This window comes from Aquarana catesbeiana, linkage group LG03, assembly GCF_042186555.1.
Source record: "Aquarana catesbeiana isolate 2022-GZ linkage group LG03, ASM4218655v1, whole genome shotgun sequence".
NCBI classification, from domain to species: domain Eukaryota; kingdom Metazoa; phylum Chordata; class Amphibia; order Anura; family Ranidae; genus Aquarana; species Aquarana catesbeiana.
Window position 1 is genome coordinate 677,574,739 of NC_133326.1, and position 17,286 is coordinate 677,592,024.

At 47.8% G+C, this 17,286-nt stretch overlaps 1 protein-coding gene across 1 annotated transcript in view; it reads right to left on the reverse strand.

The window, feature by feature from the left end:
* LOC141134105 (extracellular calcium-sensing receptor-like) overlaps positions 1-15,412 on the reverse strand; it is a 46,036-nt gene extending 30,624 nt beyond the window's left edge. Inside the window, exon 1 of the mRNA XM_073623690.1 lies at positions 15,285-15,412. Coding sequence (XP_073479791.1) covers positions 15,285-15,412 — 128 coding nt within the window. The remainder of the gene's footprint in view (positions 1-15,284) is intronic.
* Between the last annotated feature and the right edge of the window lie 1,874 nt (positions 15,413-17,286).

A 17,286-nucleotide genomic window follows, 5' to 3' on the forward strand; every position in this document is an offset into this window, starting at 1 on the left:
GCTGCAGTTTTTGTAGCTGCTGACTTTTATTTTTTAGTGGGGGGGCTGGAGCTCCTCTTTAAGGTACATCTCTTATCGATGGGCTGTTCTCAGTCAGACTTAGACTTCTCCTGAAGAAGAGAAGCAATCTTTAAAATGCGTCAGTTGTCTCCCCCATCATTTTTTGGACTTTAAATCCCCATTTGTATTTTATATCAAGATATTTAGTAATCTTACATTTTAAGCTACATTGTCTATTTATACATTCTTGTTTTTAATACTCATGTATAAATAAAATGTGTTTACTTTTTCTTTTTTAAAAACAATTATCTTAAAGCCTGTGCCTGTATAGTTCCACAAAAAGAGGGCCTTTCCAAAGATAGAGAGAAAAAGTAGAAGAAAAGAGAGGTAAAAAAAAAAGAAAGAAGGAAAAGTAGAGGGTAGGAAAGAAAAGGAGAGAGGAGGAGATGAGAGGTGAGGGTAGAAAGAAAAGAGGAGGGGAGAAGAGTGGAAGAGAAAGTGGGTGAAAGCAGAGAAAGAAAAGGAGAGCAGAGAAAAAGACATAAAGAATCGCAGAGGAGAGGAAAGAAAGAAAAGAAGAGGAGAAGAGAGGAGAAGAGAGGAGAGGAGAGAAAGAAGAGGAGAGGAGGAAGTGGAGAGAAGAAAAGAGAGGTGAGGAGAAAAGAGGCGAGGACAGGAGAGGAGAGAAGAGAAGAGTATTCCCTTAGTTTTTATTTATTTATATTTTATTTCTTACTTTTTTGAATTGGCACAGAATTTGATATGGCCAGATATGTCACATACTATGTGGCGTATAGTCCAACAATGACTCATGGGGGTTGATTTACTGAAACTGGAGAAGAGAGAAAGAAGAGCAGAGGAGAGGATTGGAGAAAAAGATAAGGAAAGGAGTAGAGAGGAAAGCAGAGAAGAGGAGAGGAATGGAGAGAAAAGCAGAGGAGAGGAGAAGAGAAGAGAGGAGAGGAGAGGAGAGAGGAGGAAGTGGAGAGAAGAGAGGAAAGGCGAGGAGAGTAAAGAGAAGAGAGGAGAGGAAAGTAGAGGAGAGGACAGGAGAGGAGAGGCGAGGAGACGAGAGAAGAGAGGAGAGGAGGAAGTGGGGAGAAGAGAGGAGAGGCGAGGAGAGTAAAGAGAAGAGAGGAAAGTAGAGGAGAGGACAGGAGAGGAGAAGAGAGGAGAGGAGAAGAGAAGAGAGGAGAGGTGAGGAGACGAGAGAAGAGAGGAGATGAGGAAGTGGAGAGAGGAGAGGCGAGGAGAGTAAAGAGAAGAGAGGAGAGGAAAGCAGAGGAGAGGAGAGGAGAGGAGAGGAGGAAGTGGAGAGAAGAGAGGAGAGTAAAGAGAAGAGAGGAGAGGAAAGCAGAGGAGAGGACAGGAGAGGAGAAGAGAAGAGAGGAGAGGTGAGGAGAGGAGAGAAGAAAGGAGAGGAGGAAGTGGAGAGAAGAGAGGGGAGGCGAGGAGAGTAAAGAGAAGACAGGAGAGGAAAGCAGAGGAGAGGACAGGAGAGGAGAAGAGAGGAGAGGAGAGGAGAGAAAGAAGAGGAAAGGAGGAAGTGGAGAGAAGAGAGGAGAGAAAGAGGAGGAGAGGAGAGGATTCCCTTATTTTTTATTTATTTACATTTTATTTCCTACTTGTTTTTAATTGGCAAAGAATTTGATATAGCCAGATATCTCACATACTATGTGGCTTATAGTCCAACAACGAGACTCATGGGGGTTGATTTACTAAAACTGGAGAGTGCACAGTCTGGTGTGGCTCTGCATAGAAACCAATCAGATTCCATTTTTTTTGTCAAAGTTTAATTGAACAAACTGAAGTTAGAGGCTGATTGGCTACCATGCACAGCTACACCAGATTTTGCACTCTCCAGTTTTAGTAATTCAGCCCCATTGTACTCTTGTTTTCAACAACCTCTTGTGGATGAAAACATCAAATCATGCACTGTTGGGCCCAATTCACTAAGCTGTGATGGCACATAACTCATAATAAAGTGGCATCTCATGCAATGTTGCTTAAATGGACACAATTACATACTTTAAGTGCTAGCAAAACTTGAATTGGACCCTTTGAATGCTATGTTATCTTTTGTTTTTGTTTAATACAGTAGATGTATTACTCATGACAGTATTTCAATTTCCTGTACTATGGGATTTTTTTTTTAAATGCAGTTAAAAAATATGCATAGCACAAGAAATAGATAATAGATGATAGACAGACATGGGCATGCATGAGAATGGAGTAGAGGTGATAGTGGAGACAATCTGAGCTACATAAATAAGATAAACTCGGAGAATGATATTGATAATACAGTATACTGTATAGTGTCCCTGCTTACCTTTCATTAACAGCCTTCTAGGTTCAGATGAGTGAGTGTTCGTCGGGTGACCTGTCACTCTTCATCTCAGGGATTGGTTTTTGGAGTAGTATATATTGAATTCCACATTCTTCTCTGATTGGTTTAAGACACCTCAATGGAATATGCCAATTTCTAATTGTCTTAATTGACTTCTGTCATTATGTTAATCAGAGATGATGGCCTAATTACATGCAAAAATAATTATTCCACAGCTGGATACACCATGTTTTTTTGTTAATTTTAAAAGTTTAGTTGTGCATCTCAGCCAAGAAAAAAAAAAAATCTGACTTAGGGTTGGGTGTTTATAGCCAAAATGGCCTACAATATACTTCTACTTCTCAACTACAGGAGACCCAGCTATGGCCAAAAATTGGCCAACAAATGTGACTAATTCTGACAGATACTGCAGATTATGTATGGGTACCAAACTAAATGTAATACAGAGTTCTACTTTACAGTCCAGCTAACTACATACATTGCTGTGAAAAAGTATTTGCCCCTTTCCTGATTTCTTATTTTTTTTGCATATTTTTCTTATTTACACTTAAATGATTTAGATCATTAAAAAAATGAATAATACACAAAGATAATCTGAGTAAATCCAAAATGCATTTTTTAAATGATGATTTCATTTTTTTAAGGGAAAAAAGTTGTCCACACCTGCTTGCCCCTATGTGAAAAAGTAATTGCCCCCTAAACCTAATAACTGGTTGTGCCACCCTTGGCGGCAACAACTACAATCAAGCATTTGCAAAAACTGGCAATGAGTCTTTCACATCACTGGGAAGGAACTCTTCTTTGCAGAATTGTTTTAATTCTGCCACATTGGAAGGTTTTCCAGCATGAACAGCCTGTTTAAGGTCATGCCACAGCATCTCAACAGGATTTACATTTGCACTTTGACTAGGCCGCTCCAAAACCTCAATTTTGTTTTGTTTTTTTGAGCCATTCAGAGGTGGACTTGCTGGCATGTTTCAGGTCGTTGTTGTCCTGCTGAATAAGTGCTCTTGAGCTTGAAGTCAGAAACTGATGGCCAGACATTCTCCTTCAGGGTTTTCTGGTAGAGTGCAGAACAGCTGCATGATTTTGGGGATTATTGCCATGCCATGTACTGACTACTGACTGAGGGTCAATCAGGAGGTGTCACTCACTTGTTATCAGTCTTCCTAGATGTGGGTGTATACAGCTGTATACATTACAATTTGTGAGTACATCTGTCCTGTGTAGTGTATACAGCTACAGTATCTCACAAAAGTGAGTACACCCCTCACATTTTTGTAAATATTTTATTCTATCTTTTCATGTGACAACACTGAAAAAATTACACTTTGCTACAATGTAAAGTAGTGAGTGTACAGCTTGTATAACAGTGTAAATTTTCTGTCCCCTCAAAATAACTCAACACACAGCCATTAATGTCTACACCGCTGGCAACAAAAGTGAGTACACCCATAAGTGAAAATGTCCAAATTGGGCCCAAAGTGTCAATATTTTGTGCGGCCACCATTATTTTCCAGCACTGCCTTAACCCTCTTGGGCATGGAGTTCACCAGAGCTTCACAGGTTACCACTGGAGTCCTCTTCTACTCCTCCATGACGATCACAGAGCTGGTGGATGTTAGAGACCTTGCGCTCCTCCACCTTCCGTTTGAGGATGCCCCACAGATGCTCAATAGCAGTGGTCATCAACCCTGTCCTCAGGGTCCACTAACAGGTCAGGTTTGCAAGATAACTGAAATACATCACAGGTGATATCATTTGCTGCTCAGTGATTGCAGTATTCTAGTCTGCATATCCCCAAGGTAATACATAAAACCTGGCCTGTTAGTTTGCCCTGAGGACAGGGTTGATGACCACTGCTCAATAGGGTTTAGGTCTGGAGACATGCTTGGCCAGTCCATCACCTTAACCTCAGCTTCTTTAGCAATGCAGTGATTGTCTTGAATGTGTGTTTAGGGTCGTTAGCATGTTGGAATACAGAGAGTCACGGAGCCAGGGGGGACCCTAAGCGCAGGGACGGCATGACAGTGCTGGACTGCACATCTGCCTGTCCCTGAAAGGGTTACACTTCTCCTTTTTGGAGAGGGGGAGGAGCTGCAGGAAGTTTTAGTTAGAAGAGTTAGGAAGGGGAAGTGACGTCAGTTTGAGAGCGGTGGTGGACGAGATTCCCACCCACCCTCCCAATGGTTGGCAGTAGTTGTTTGTTCCTGGAATAGGATAATGTTCTGTTACAAGTTGTAACATGTGTACCCATCCAAGGATGGGGGGTTGTTTGATTGTACCCATCCAGATGATGGGAGTTTTGCTGGTACCCATACATGGAAGGATGGGGATTGTAGTTGGTACCTTCAGGCCCTAAGGGTTAACCTGCAGGAGTTAATATGCTAGGTCACTGGGGTATGTGGTTATAATGCCGTGTCCGGGGTTTCCGACTGGCAGGTTTTAAATTAACGAGGTTGTACCAGTGACCTAGTTCATAGTCACAGTTCTTACTGAGTAAGTTACCTTAACAAGTTAGTTAAGGAAATACAGTTATTTATATATTTATGTTAATTTATATGTTTTAAATAAAAGGCCGCAAGGCCATTTTACTCCAAAAACTAGTCCGAGTCATCCCTGATGTTTTTGGAGGGAGGGTATGTATGGGTAGGATGGTATTAAGTAAATGGGCTTAAGTCCTACAATGTCATGCCCTGCAGTCCACTCTCCAAAGGGAGGGGATCATGCTCTGCTTCAGTATGTCACAGTACATATATACAGTGGGGCAAAAAAGTATTTAGTCAGCCACCAATTGTGCAAGTTCTACCACTTAAAAAGATGAGAGAGGCCTGTAATTGTCATCATAGGTATACCTCAACTATGAGAGACAAAATGTGGAAACAAATCCAGATAATCACATTGTCTGATTTTTGAAAGAATTTATTTGCAAATTATGGCGGAAATTAAGTATTTGGTCAATAGCAAAAGTTCATCTCAATACTTTGTTATATATCCTTTGTTGGCAATGACAGAGGTCAAACGTTTTCTGTAAGTCTTCACAAGGTTGTCACACACTGTTGCTGGTATGTTGGCTCATTCCTCCATGCAGATCCCCTCTAGAGCAGTGATGTTTTGGGGCTGTCACTGGCCAACATGGACTTTCAACTCCCTCCAAAGGTTTTCTATGGGGTTGAGATCTGGAGACTGGCTAGGCCACTCCAGGACCTTGAAATGCTTCTTATGAAGCCACTCCTTCCTTGCCCGGGCGGTGTGTTTGGGATCATTGTCATGCTGAAAGACCCAGCCACGTTTCATCTTCAATGCCCTTGCTAATGGGAGGAGGTTTGCACTCAAAATCTCACAATACATGGCCCCATACATTCTTTCATGTACACGGATCAGTCGTCCTGTTCCCTTTGCAGAGAAACAGCCCCAAAGCATGATGTTGCCACCCCCATGCTTCACAGTAGGTATGGTGTTCTTTGGTTGCAACTCAGCATTCTCTCTCCTCCAAACACCACGAGTTGTGTTTTTACCAAACAGTTCTACTTTGGTTTCATCTGACCATATGACATTCTCCCAATCCTCTTCTGGATCATCTAAATGCTCTCTAGCAAACCTCAGACGGACCCGGACATGTACTGGCTTAAGCAGGGAGATACGTCTGGCACTGCAGGATCTGAGTCCCTGGCGGCGTAGTGTGTTACTGATGGTAGCCTTTGTTACGTGGTCCCAGCTCTCTGCAGGTCATTCACTAGATCCCCCCTGTGGTTCTGGGATTTTTGCTCACCGTTCTTGTGATCATTTTGACCCCACGGGGTGAGATCTTGCGTGGAGCTCCAGATCGAGGGAGATTATCAGTGGTCTTGTATGTCTTCCATTTTCTAATTATTGCTCCCACAGTTGATTTATTCACACCAAGCTGCTTGCCTATTGCAGATTCAGTCTTCCCAGCCTGGTGCAGGTCTACAATTTTGTTTCTGGTGTCCTTCGACAGTTCTTTGGTCTTCACCATAGTGAAGTTTGGAGTGTGACTGTTTGAGGTTATGGACAGGTGTCTTTTATACTGATAATGAGTTCAAACAGGTGCCATTAATACAGGTAATGAGTGGAGGACAGAGGAGCCTCTTAAAGTAGAAGATACAGGTCTGTGAGAGCCAGAAATCTTGCTTGTTTTTAGGTGACCAAATACTTATTTTCCACCATAATTTGCAAATAAATTTTTTCAAAAATCAGACAATGTGATTTATGGAAGAGCCCTGGGGCCATCATAAAAAAAATACCGAATTATGAGTTTGAAAAAAAACATTTTTTTTTTTTTTTTACAGAATTATGAGTTTGAAAGTCAGAATTCTGAGATTCAAAGTCAGAATTCTGACTTTGAAAGTCAGAATTCTGAGATTCAAAGTCAGAATCGTGAGTTTAAAAAAAATTTCTACAGAATTCTGAGATTCAAAGTCAGAATTCTGAGATTCAAAGTCAGAATTCTGAGTTTCAAAGTCAGAATTCTGAGATCCTCTACTGTATTAAATAGTTCCTCAGTGCTCATAACCTTTCTTCATAACTAATAGCCTCCAGTCCCTTTATTAGTTTTGTTGCCCTTCTCTGGACTCGCTCCATTTCCAGCACATCCTTCCTGAGGACTGGTGCCCAGAACTGGACAGCATACTCCAGATGCAGCCGGACCAGAGTCTTGTAGAGTGGGACAATTATCGTTTTATCTCTGGAGTTGATCCCCCTTTTAATGCATGCCAATATTCTGTTTGCTTTGTTTGCAGCAGCTTGGCATTGCATGCCATTGCTGAGCCTATCATCTACTAGGACCCCCAGGTCCTTTTCCATCCTTGATTCCCCCAGAGGTTCTCCCCCCAGTGTATAGATTGCATTCATATTTTTGTCACCCAAATGCATTATTTTACATTTTTCCACATTAAACCTCATTTGCCATGTAGTTGCCCATCCCATTACTTTGTTCAGATCTTCTTGCAAGGTTTCCACATCCTGCGGAGAAGTTATTGCCCTGCTTAGCTTAGTTTCATCTGCAAATACAGAGATTTAACTGTTTATCCCATCCTCCAGGATGTTTATGAATAAATTAAATAGGATTGGTCCCAGGACAGAACCCTGGGGGACCTCGCTTTCCACCCAGACCATTCCGAGTATTCCCCATTTATCACTACCCTCTAAACTCGCCCCTGTAGCCAGTTTTCAATCCATGTACTCACCCTATGGTCCATGCCAATGGACCTTACTTTGTACAGTAAACTTTTATGGGGAGCTGTGTCAAATGCTTTTGCAAAATCCAGATACACCACCTCTACGAGCCTCCCTTTAGATGGCAGCTTACCTCCTCACAGAAGGTTAATAGATTAGTTTGGCAAGAATGATTCTTCATGAATCCATGCTGATTACTGCTAAAATCTTGTATATAGTCCCTTATCATCCCCTCCAAGAGCTTGCATACTATTGATGTTAGGCTAACTGGTCTGTAATTCCCAGGGATGTATTTTGGCCCTTTTTTAAATATTGGTGCTACATTGGCTTTTCTCCAATCAGCTGGTGCTATTCCAGTCAGTAGACTGTCAGTAAAAATTAGGAACAATGGTCTGGCAATTAAGGACCCTCGGGTGCAGGCCATCTGGTCCCGGTTATTTATTAATGTTAAGTTTCTCAAGTCTAATTTTAATTCTGTCCTCTGTTAACCATGGAGGTGCTTCCTGTAATGTGTCATGAGGATAAACACTGCAGTTTTGGTTACTGAAGCCACCCTGATTCCCTCGTGAAGACTGAGGAGAAGAATACATTTAATACCTTTGCCACCTCACCATCCTTTGTAACCAGAATCCCATCCTCATTCTTTATGGGGCCAATATGGTCTGTCCCCCCTCTTTTACTGTTTACAGTATATACAGTGCCTTGCAAAAGTATTCATCCCCCTTGCCATTTTTCGTGTTTTATTGCCTCACAACCTGGAATGGACATGGATTGTTTGAGAATTTGCATCATTTAATTTACAGAACATGCACACAACTTTGAAGATAGCCACCTTTTGCGGCTATCACAGCTCCAAGTCGCTTTGGATAAGTCTCCATGAGCTTACCACATCTTACCACTGGGATTTTTACCCATTCCTCCCTGCAAAACTACTCCAGCTCCTTCAAGTTGGATGGTTTGTGCTTGTGAACAGCAATCTTTAAGTCTGACCACAGATTTTCTATTGGATTGAGGTCTGGGCTTTGACTAGGCCATTCCAACACATTTACATGTTTCCCCTTAAATCACTCAAGTGTTGCTTTAGCAGTGTGTTTGGGGTCATTGTCCTGCTGGAAGGTGAACCTCCGTCCTAGCCTCAAATCACATAAGAGTGGTACAGGTTTTGCTGAAGAATATCCCTGTATTTAGCACCATCCATCTTTCCCTCGACTCTGACCAGTTTCCCAGTCCCGACTGCTGAAAATCATCCCCACAGCATGATGCTGCCATCACCATGTTTCACTGTGGGGATGGTGTTCTTTGGGTTATGTGATGTGTTGGGTTTGCGCCAGACATAGCGTTATCTTTGATGGCCAAAAAGTTCAATTTTAGTCTCATCAGATCAGAGCACCTTCCTCCATACATTTTGGGAGTCTCCCACATGCCTTTTCGCAAACTCAAAACGTGCCACTCTGCCATAAAGCCCAACTCTTTGGAGAGTACGGCTTATTGTCGTCCTATGTACAGATACTCTAGTCTCTGCTGTGGAACTCTGCAGCTCCTCCAGGGTTACCTTAGCTCTCTGTGCTGCCTCTCTGATTAATGCCCTCCTTACCTGGTCCATGAGTTTTGGTGTGCGGCCGTTTCTTGGCAGGTTTGCTGTTGTGCCATGTTCTTTCCATTTGGTTATGATAGATTTGATGGTAAAGTAAAAAGTGTACTAAAGCACTGATATGAACTAGTAAATAAATAAATAAGTGACAAATACTAGAATATGACCAAATAATATAGCTGCAATTATTGTGTATGTGAACTGATATGTTTTGTGTGATATCAGTTCACACACACAATATATTTAATGGTGCTCCTAGGGATCATCAAAGATTTGGATATTTTTTTATAACCTAACACTGACTTGTACTTCTCAACAACATTGTCCCTTACTTGTTTGTAGAGGCCCTTGGTCTTCATGGCAGTGTTTGGTTAGTGGTGCCTCTTGCTTAGGTGTTACAGCCTCTGGGGCCTTTCAAAAAGGTGTTTCTATGTAATGACAGATCATGTGACATTTAGATTGCACACAGGTGGACATCATTTCACTAATTATGTGACTTCTGAAGATAATTAGTTGCACCAGAGCTTTTTATGGGCTTCATAACAAAGGGGGTGAATACATACGCACATGCCAATTATCATTTTTTTATTTCTGAAAAATTGTTTTATTTCTAATTTTACTTCACTAGACTATTGTGTTCTGATCCATCACATATAATTCAGATTAAAAAAAACATTGAACTGGGGGCGTGTGAGCGGAGACAGATGTTAGAGACAGGAGCTGCAGGAATCCTGATCTAAATCCTTAGCCATCCGAGCACTAAAACGCCTGAATCCAGCTAATTTACCTGCCAGCCTGCCCCTCTACTTACCCCGCTGCAGCCTGTGTCTGTATTGGGCAGAATCCGTCCGTGACCGGCCAGAGAGACACGGATCCCGCACACCCACGGCCGCCGCCATCTTCCCAGCCTACATCCTGATGGAGGGAGCTGTTGCCCGCCTGGAGGTGAGGTAATGGACTCCCCCCGTCATCCAGCCAGCCCTCTAGTGTACCTGGTGGGGTCCAGTGATCCGCGGGGCCACCAAAATCGCCCGTCGCGGCCTGGTCAAGCCTGGTGCAGCCTAGTCCGGCCTAGAGAAGCCTGCCGCCCACCGCATTTTCCTACGCTACCGGCCCACGGAGGAGTGCCGCGGCTGGCCTGGCCTGTAATACAGGGTGTGGACGCTGTGGCCCTCAGCTAAAACATTATATTCAAGATGGTGCAGCATATATATACCTGCTTGGTGCTTCATGGCTACAATATGCAAGGAGCCGGATGCTCTCTCTGCAAAGAGTACTCACAGAAGGCGCGTCGTGCCAGTACTCACCCTGTTGACATTTTTGTTCCTTCCTAAGGGACATATGGAATAACTCTATAAGACAATATTCCATTTTTGGTTTTTTTTTGGTTTTGGGGATCAAGTCTGCTGGCTGATGCGGGGTTTGTGTTGTTGGTTTTTTTTTTCTGTTTTCTGTCCCATTTTTTTTAAGCTGGCAGGACAGGGAATTGTTCTGGAGTGAAGTTTTTGTTAATGTTTTTTCTTATGTTTTTTTTTGTATCTGCTCCACCTTTTTGGTGGTCGTGTGTTTGTGGTGTCACCCTCGGTACTACACGGTTGGCAGACTGGGGGACACTCGGAAACAGGCTCCACCAAAACGTAATGTTTGTAGCTGGGTAAATGGTTTTCTTCAGTATACTGTGTGGCTCTGTGTGCCTCTGGACTTCACCTGTGCTGCTAGGTCTCCATCTTGTGGCAAATTTCTGAATTACAGTCATGTCCTTCAATATTAGAATCATCTCCTGGAATGTCAGGCGTTTGAATTCAAAATACTAGAGAGCAGTGGCGGAACTACTACATCTGCAATGCTGGGGGGGTCTGCACTAGGGGGGTGCCTGTACAAAGGGGGGTGTCTGCACTGCTAGGGGGTGTCTGTACTGAGGGGTGTTTGCACTGAGGGGGAGTATGTAATGCTGGGGGGGTGTCTGTACTGAGGGGGGTGGTTTGCACTGGGGGGTGTCTATACTGCTGGGGGAGGTCCTGCACTGAAGGGGGTGTCTGCACTGAGGGGGGTCTGTAATGCTGGGGGGTTTGCACTAGGGGGGTGTCTGTACTAAGGGGGGGTGTCTGCACTGCTGGGGGGTGTCTGTACTGAGGGGGGGTCTGCAGTGGGGGGGGGTTTCTGCACTGAGGGGGGTCTGTAATGCTGGGGGGGTCTGCACTGGGGGGGTGTCTGTACTGCTGGGGGGGGTCCTGCACTGAGGGGGTGTCTGCACTGAGGGGGATGTCTGTACTGCTGGGGGGGGTCCTGCACTGAGGGGGGTGTCTGCACTGAGGGGGATGTCTGTACTGCTGGTGGGGGGTCCTGCACTGAGGGGGGTCTGCACTAGGGGGTGTCTGTACCAAGGGGCTTGTCTGCACTGCTGGGGGTTGTCTGTACTGAGGGGGGTCTGTACTACTGAGGGGGGTCTGCACTGAGGGGGGGGGGTCTGCAGTGAGGGGGGTGTCTGCACTGAGGGGGGTCTGTAATGCTGGGGGGTGTCTGTACTGGGGGGATGTCTGCACTGAGGGGGGTCTGTAATGCTGGGGGGTCTGCAGTGAGGGGGGTGTCTGCACTGAGGGGGATCTGTAATGCTGGGGGGGTCTGCACTGGGGGGATGTCTGTACTGCTGAGGGGAGTGTCTGCACTGAGGGGGGTCTGTAATGCTGGGGTGTCTGTACTAAGGGGGGTGTTTGCACTGCTGGGGTGTGTCTGTACTGAGGGGGGTCTGTACTACTGAGGGGGGTCTGCACTGAGGGGGGGTCTGCAGTGAGGGGGGTGTCTGCACTGAGAGGGGGTCTGTAATGCTGGGGGGTGTCTGTACTGAGGGGGGTGTCTGTACTGCCTATGGGGATCCTGCACTGAGGGGGGTGTCTGCACTGAGGGGGGTCTGTAATGCTGGGGTGTCTACACTAGGGGGGTGTCTGTACTAAGGGGGTGTCTGTACTAAGGGGGTCTGCAGTGAGGGGGGTGTCTGCACTGAGGGGGGTCTGTAATGCTGGGGGGGTCTGCACTGGGAGGTGTCTGTACTGAGGGGGGTGGTCTGCACTGGGGGGTGTCTGTACTGCTGAGGGGGGTGTCTGCACTGAGCGGGGGTTTCTGCACTGCTGGGGGGGTGTCTGTACTGAGGGGGGTCTGCAATGCTGGGGGGGTCTGCACAAGGGGGGTGCCTGTACAAAGGGGGGTGTTTGCACTGCTGGGGGGTGTCTGTACTGAGGGTTGTTTGCACTGAGGGGGAGTCTGTAATGCTGGGGGGGTGTCTGGATTGAGGGGGGTGGTTTGCACTGGGGGGTGTCTATACTGCTGGGGGAGGTCCTGCACTGAAGGGGGTGTCTGCACTGAGGGGGATCTGTAATACTGGGGGGTCTGCACTAGGGGGGTGTCTGTACTAAGGGGGGTGTCTGCACTGCTGGGGGGTGCCTGTACTGAGGGGGGGTCTGCAGTGAGGGGGGTGTCTGCACTGAGGGGGGTCTGTAATGCTGGGGGGTCTGCACCGGGGGGTGTCTGTACTGCTGGGGGGTCCTGCACTGAGGGGGGTGTCTGCACTGAGGGGGTGTCTGTACTGCTGGGGGGGTCCTGCACTGAGGGGGGTGTCTGCACTGAGAGGGTGTCTGTACTGCTGGGGGGTCCTGCACTGAGGGGGGTCTGCACTAGGGGGGTGTCTGTACCAAGGGGGGTGTCTGCACTGCTGGGGGTTGTCTGTACTGAGGGGGGTCTGTACTACGGAGGGGTCTGCACTGAGGGGGGTCTGCAGTAAGGGGGTGTCTGCACTGAGGGGGGTCTGTAATGCTGGGGGTGTCTGTACTGGGGGGTGTCTGCACCGAGGGGGGTCTGTAATGCTGGGGGGTCTGCAGTGAGGGGGTGTCTGCACTGAGGGGGGTCTGTAATGCTGGGGGGGTCTGCACTGGGGGGTGTCTGTACTGAGGGGGGTGTCTGCACTGGGGGGATGTCTGTACTGCTGAGGGGAGTGTCTGCACTGAGGGGGGTCTGTAATGCTGGGGTGTCTGTACTAAGGGGGGTGTCTGCACTGCTGGGGTGTGTCTGTACTGAGGGTGGTCTGTACTACTGAGGGGGGGTCTGCACTGAGGGGGGTCTGCAGTGAGCGGGGGGGTCTGCACTGAGAGGGGGTCTGTAATGCTGGGGGGTGTCTGTACTGAGGGGGGTGTCTGTACTGCCTATGGGGGTCCTGCACTGAGGGGGGTGTCTGCACTGAGGGGGGTGTCTGCACTGAGGGGGGTCTGTAATGCTGGGGTGTCTGCACTGGGGGGTGTCTGTACTAAGGGGGGTGTCTGTACTGAGGGGGGTCTGCAGTGAGGGGGGTGTCTGCACTGAGGGGGGTCTGTAATGCTGGAGGGTCTGCACTGGGGGGTGTCTGTACTGAGGGGGGTGGTCTGCACTGGGGGGTGTCTGTACTGCTGAGGGGGGGTGTCTGCACTGAGGGGGTCTGTAATGCTGGGGGGTCTGCACTAGGGGGGGTGTCTGTACTAAGGGGGGGTTTCTGCACTGCTAGGGGGTGTCTGTACTGAGGGGGGTCTGCAATGCTGGGGGGGTCTGCACTAGGGGGGTGCCTGTACAAAGGGGGGTGTCTGCACTGCTGGGGGTGTCTGTACTGAGGGGTGTTTGCACTGAGGGGGAGTCTGTAATGATGGGGGGTATCTGTACTGAGGGGGGTGGTTTGCACTGGGGGGTGTCTATACTGCTGGGGGAGGTTCTGCACTGAAGGGGGTGTCTGCACCGAGGGGGGTCTGTAATGCTGGGGGGTCTGCACTAGGGGGGTGTCTGTACTAAGGGGGGGTGTCTGCACTGCTGGGGGGTGTCTGTACTGAGGGGGGGTCTGCAGTGAGGGGGGTATCTGCACTGAGGGGGTCTGTAATGCTGGGGGGGTCTGCACCGGGGGGTGTCTGTACTGAGGGGGGTCTGTACTACGGAGGGGGGTCTGCACTGAGCGGGGGTCTGCAGTGAGGGGGGTGTCTGCACTGAGGGGGGGTCTGTAATGCTGGGGGGTGTCTGTACTGGGGGGTGTCTGCACTGAGAGGAGGTCTGTAATGCTGGGGGGTGTCTGTACTGAGGGGGGTGTCTGTACTGCCTATGGGGGTCCTGCACTGAGGGGGGTGTCTGCACTGAGGGGGGTCTTTAATGCTGGGGTGTCTGCACTAGGGGGGGTGTCTGTACTAAGGGGGGTGTCTGTACTGAGGGGGGTCTGCAGTGAGGGGGGTGTCTGCACTGAGGGGGGTCTGTAATGCTGGGGGGGTCTGCACTGGGGGGTGTCTGTACTGAGGGGGGGTGGTCTGCACTGAGGGGTGTCTGTACTGCTGAAGGGGGTGTCTGCACTGAGGGGGGTCTGTAATGCTGGGGGGTCTGCACTAGGGGGGATGTCTGTACTAAGGGGGGTGTCTGCACTGCTGAGGGGTGTCTGTACTGCTGGGGGGTCTGCACTAAGGTAGGGGGTGTCTGTACAGTATACTGCATATTTTGTTGTTCGAAATTAATATAAGCTGTTGCCTGGGTACTGTGCTAAATGGGTGTAGTAATCTGTTGTTCAATGGCATTAGTTCATTTTTTTTTTGGGGGGGCATACAACATTTTGCTATGGGGCCCTGTGATTTCTAGTTACGCCCCTGCTAGAGAGCTTTGGTGCTGAAATTTTTGCAGGCCCAACATCCCCACATAATGTTTTTACAGGAAACTCATTTACTAGGCAACAAAATTCTGGCCATGAAACGTCCCTGGATGCACAGAGCCATACATGCCACTTATTCTTCTTATGCTAGAGGTGTGTCTATCTTGTTGCATAAGTCCTTGCTCTGCTCCATAGAAATGGTGATTACAGGGCGTGGCCTGACGCGGACCGTGATGGATGCCTAAAGCCTGAGCTCCGCGCCGCTGACGGGATCTACCGCTACTCTCCGCCACCATCCGACCCCCATTCCGATCCCACGGAGGGAGGAAGGTAGCAGGACCATCCCGGGCATGTCTAGGAGGCGGAATAAGCCGCCAGCACCTCGCCGCCTCACAGATTATTATCCCCCTGCAGCTATGAACGAGGCCCAAGATGGCGCCGGCGCCGGGAGCTCCACCTCAGAAGCGTCCCGCGCTGCACACGCTGAGACACAGCTGACCGCTTCTCCTCACAAGGATCTCCTCTCCCAACCGCTGGATCGCTCATACAGGGAGGACATGGACACTCTCCCATCGCCAGACGTCTCCTCCTCACACATAGGAACAGACAGAGGTAAGAGACTGGCCTCCTCCCCAGCCATCTCCCCCAGCAAAGAGTCACAGTACAAACGGCATCAATGGGCTGACAGTGAGCTTGACACTGCACACACCCCAGCTCTAGCAACCATCCCTGTCTCTGATAGCCCTGTGACAGAATCAATGATGAAAGCTATGCTTCTTACCCTGCAGAGAGACCTCCACAGAGAACTGCAACTCTCTGTCTCTCAGATACATGGCAGAGTAGATCACCTAGCAGAAAGAACAACTGTGCTTGAGGATAACATGCAGGATCATGTCAGGGCCCACAATGAATTGCTAGACGCACACGAACACCATGCGTCTGAAATACACCACATGAAGCTGAAATTAGCAGATTTGGAAGACCGTTCCAGAAGGAACAATATAAAATTCAGAGGTGTCCCCGAATCTGTTAAGCCAAATGAGATCACGCCCTACCTGCGAGAAATGTTCTCCAGCTTACTACCCCGCCTAAACGCACGAGACATCATGATTGATAGAGCACACAGAATCGACAAGCCAGCACACCTCCCCCCTGACACCCCCAGGGACATACTAGCGAGAGTGCATTACTTTCAAGTTAAAGAGCAGATCCTACAAATTGCCAAAACCACTAAACCGCTGCCAGCACCTTATACTAATGTCCTCATGTTTAGTGACCTATCCAAGGCCACGATGGAGATGAGAAGGGCACTCACCCCTGTAACCTCCGTGCTACAGGAGAAGAAAATTACATACAAATGGGGTTTCCCTACCAAGCTACTGGTCACATACCAGCAACAGATAATTCCCATCCTTACTCCCAAAGATGGATATAAAAAGCTGACCAACTGGGGATTTCTGCCCGTGTCTGCCAACCAAAAAGATCACAGGGGCTCCTATTCATGTCCTCCGTCTGCAAGGAATGGGATACACGATCCCGGCGAGGCCCGAAACAACAAACAGGCCCCTGGTCCTCCGCACCACCACTAAGATCCCTGATGGGCGCAGTTACTGAAACACATCCACTCCCAAGGTTATAGTGTGCTAAGCACACTGTTCTAATTGTTCTATTTACTTTTTGTTCCTAAAGTGATCTTTTCTCTTTGTATTCTTATTTTTTTCCGTTTGGTTCTCCTAACAGTGTTTAAGCATTCATACCAAACGTATACTATATTTAACATTTGACCTACTTATATAACAGACGTACTCTGTATAGATACCTACTCTATTGTTTGATTCATATTTAGTCAGGGCGAACAGAAGAGGCGTGGAATCTCGCTCCTTTCATTCCTAACCCAGGTCATCCCCCACTATCATGGCCCTCAAAATCACCTCCTTAAATGTAAAGGGATTGAACTCCCCATTCAAACGCAACCTCCTCTGGAAAGAGGCACTGTCCCAACACGCTGACGTGTTTTGCGTACAAGAGACGCATTTCGCTAAAAATAACTCCCCAAAATGCTCGCATACGCGATACCCACACTGCTTCTTTGCCAGTGCCCCCACCAAAAAAAGGGGAGTAATGATTGCGGTTAGTTCCTCTGTCTCCTTTCAATTACACCACTGTGAAGCTGATGAAGACGGCAGATACCTGATTCTCTCCGCCACGATTGCAAACCAACGCCTCACCCTAGTAAACCTATACGCCCCTAATACTGGCCAAAAGAAATTTTTCAACACATTGATCTCCAAACTGACACCCTATAGATGCAATCCAGTTATACTATGTGGAGACTTTAACGAAATCATTGACACAACCCTAGACACATCCAATCCCACTAAACGTAGGCCCTCTGCCTTGTCCTCCCTCCTACAGAAAGAAGATCTTTATGACCCGTGGAGATGTACCCATGATATAGAGCGAGATTACACCTTCTTCTCCAGCCCCCAGCAGTCTTACTCTCGGATCGACATG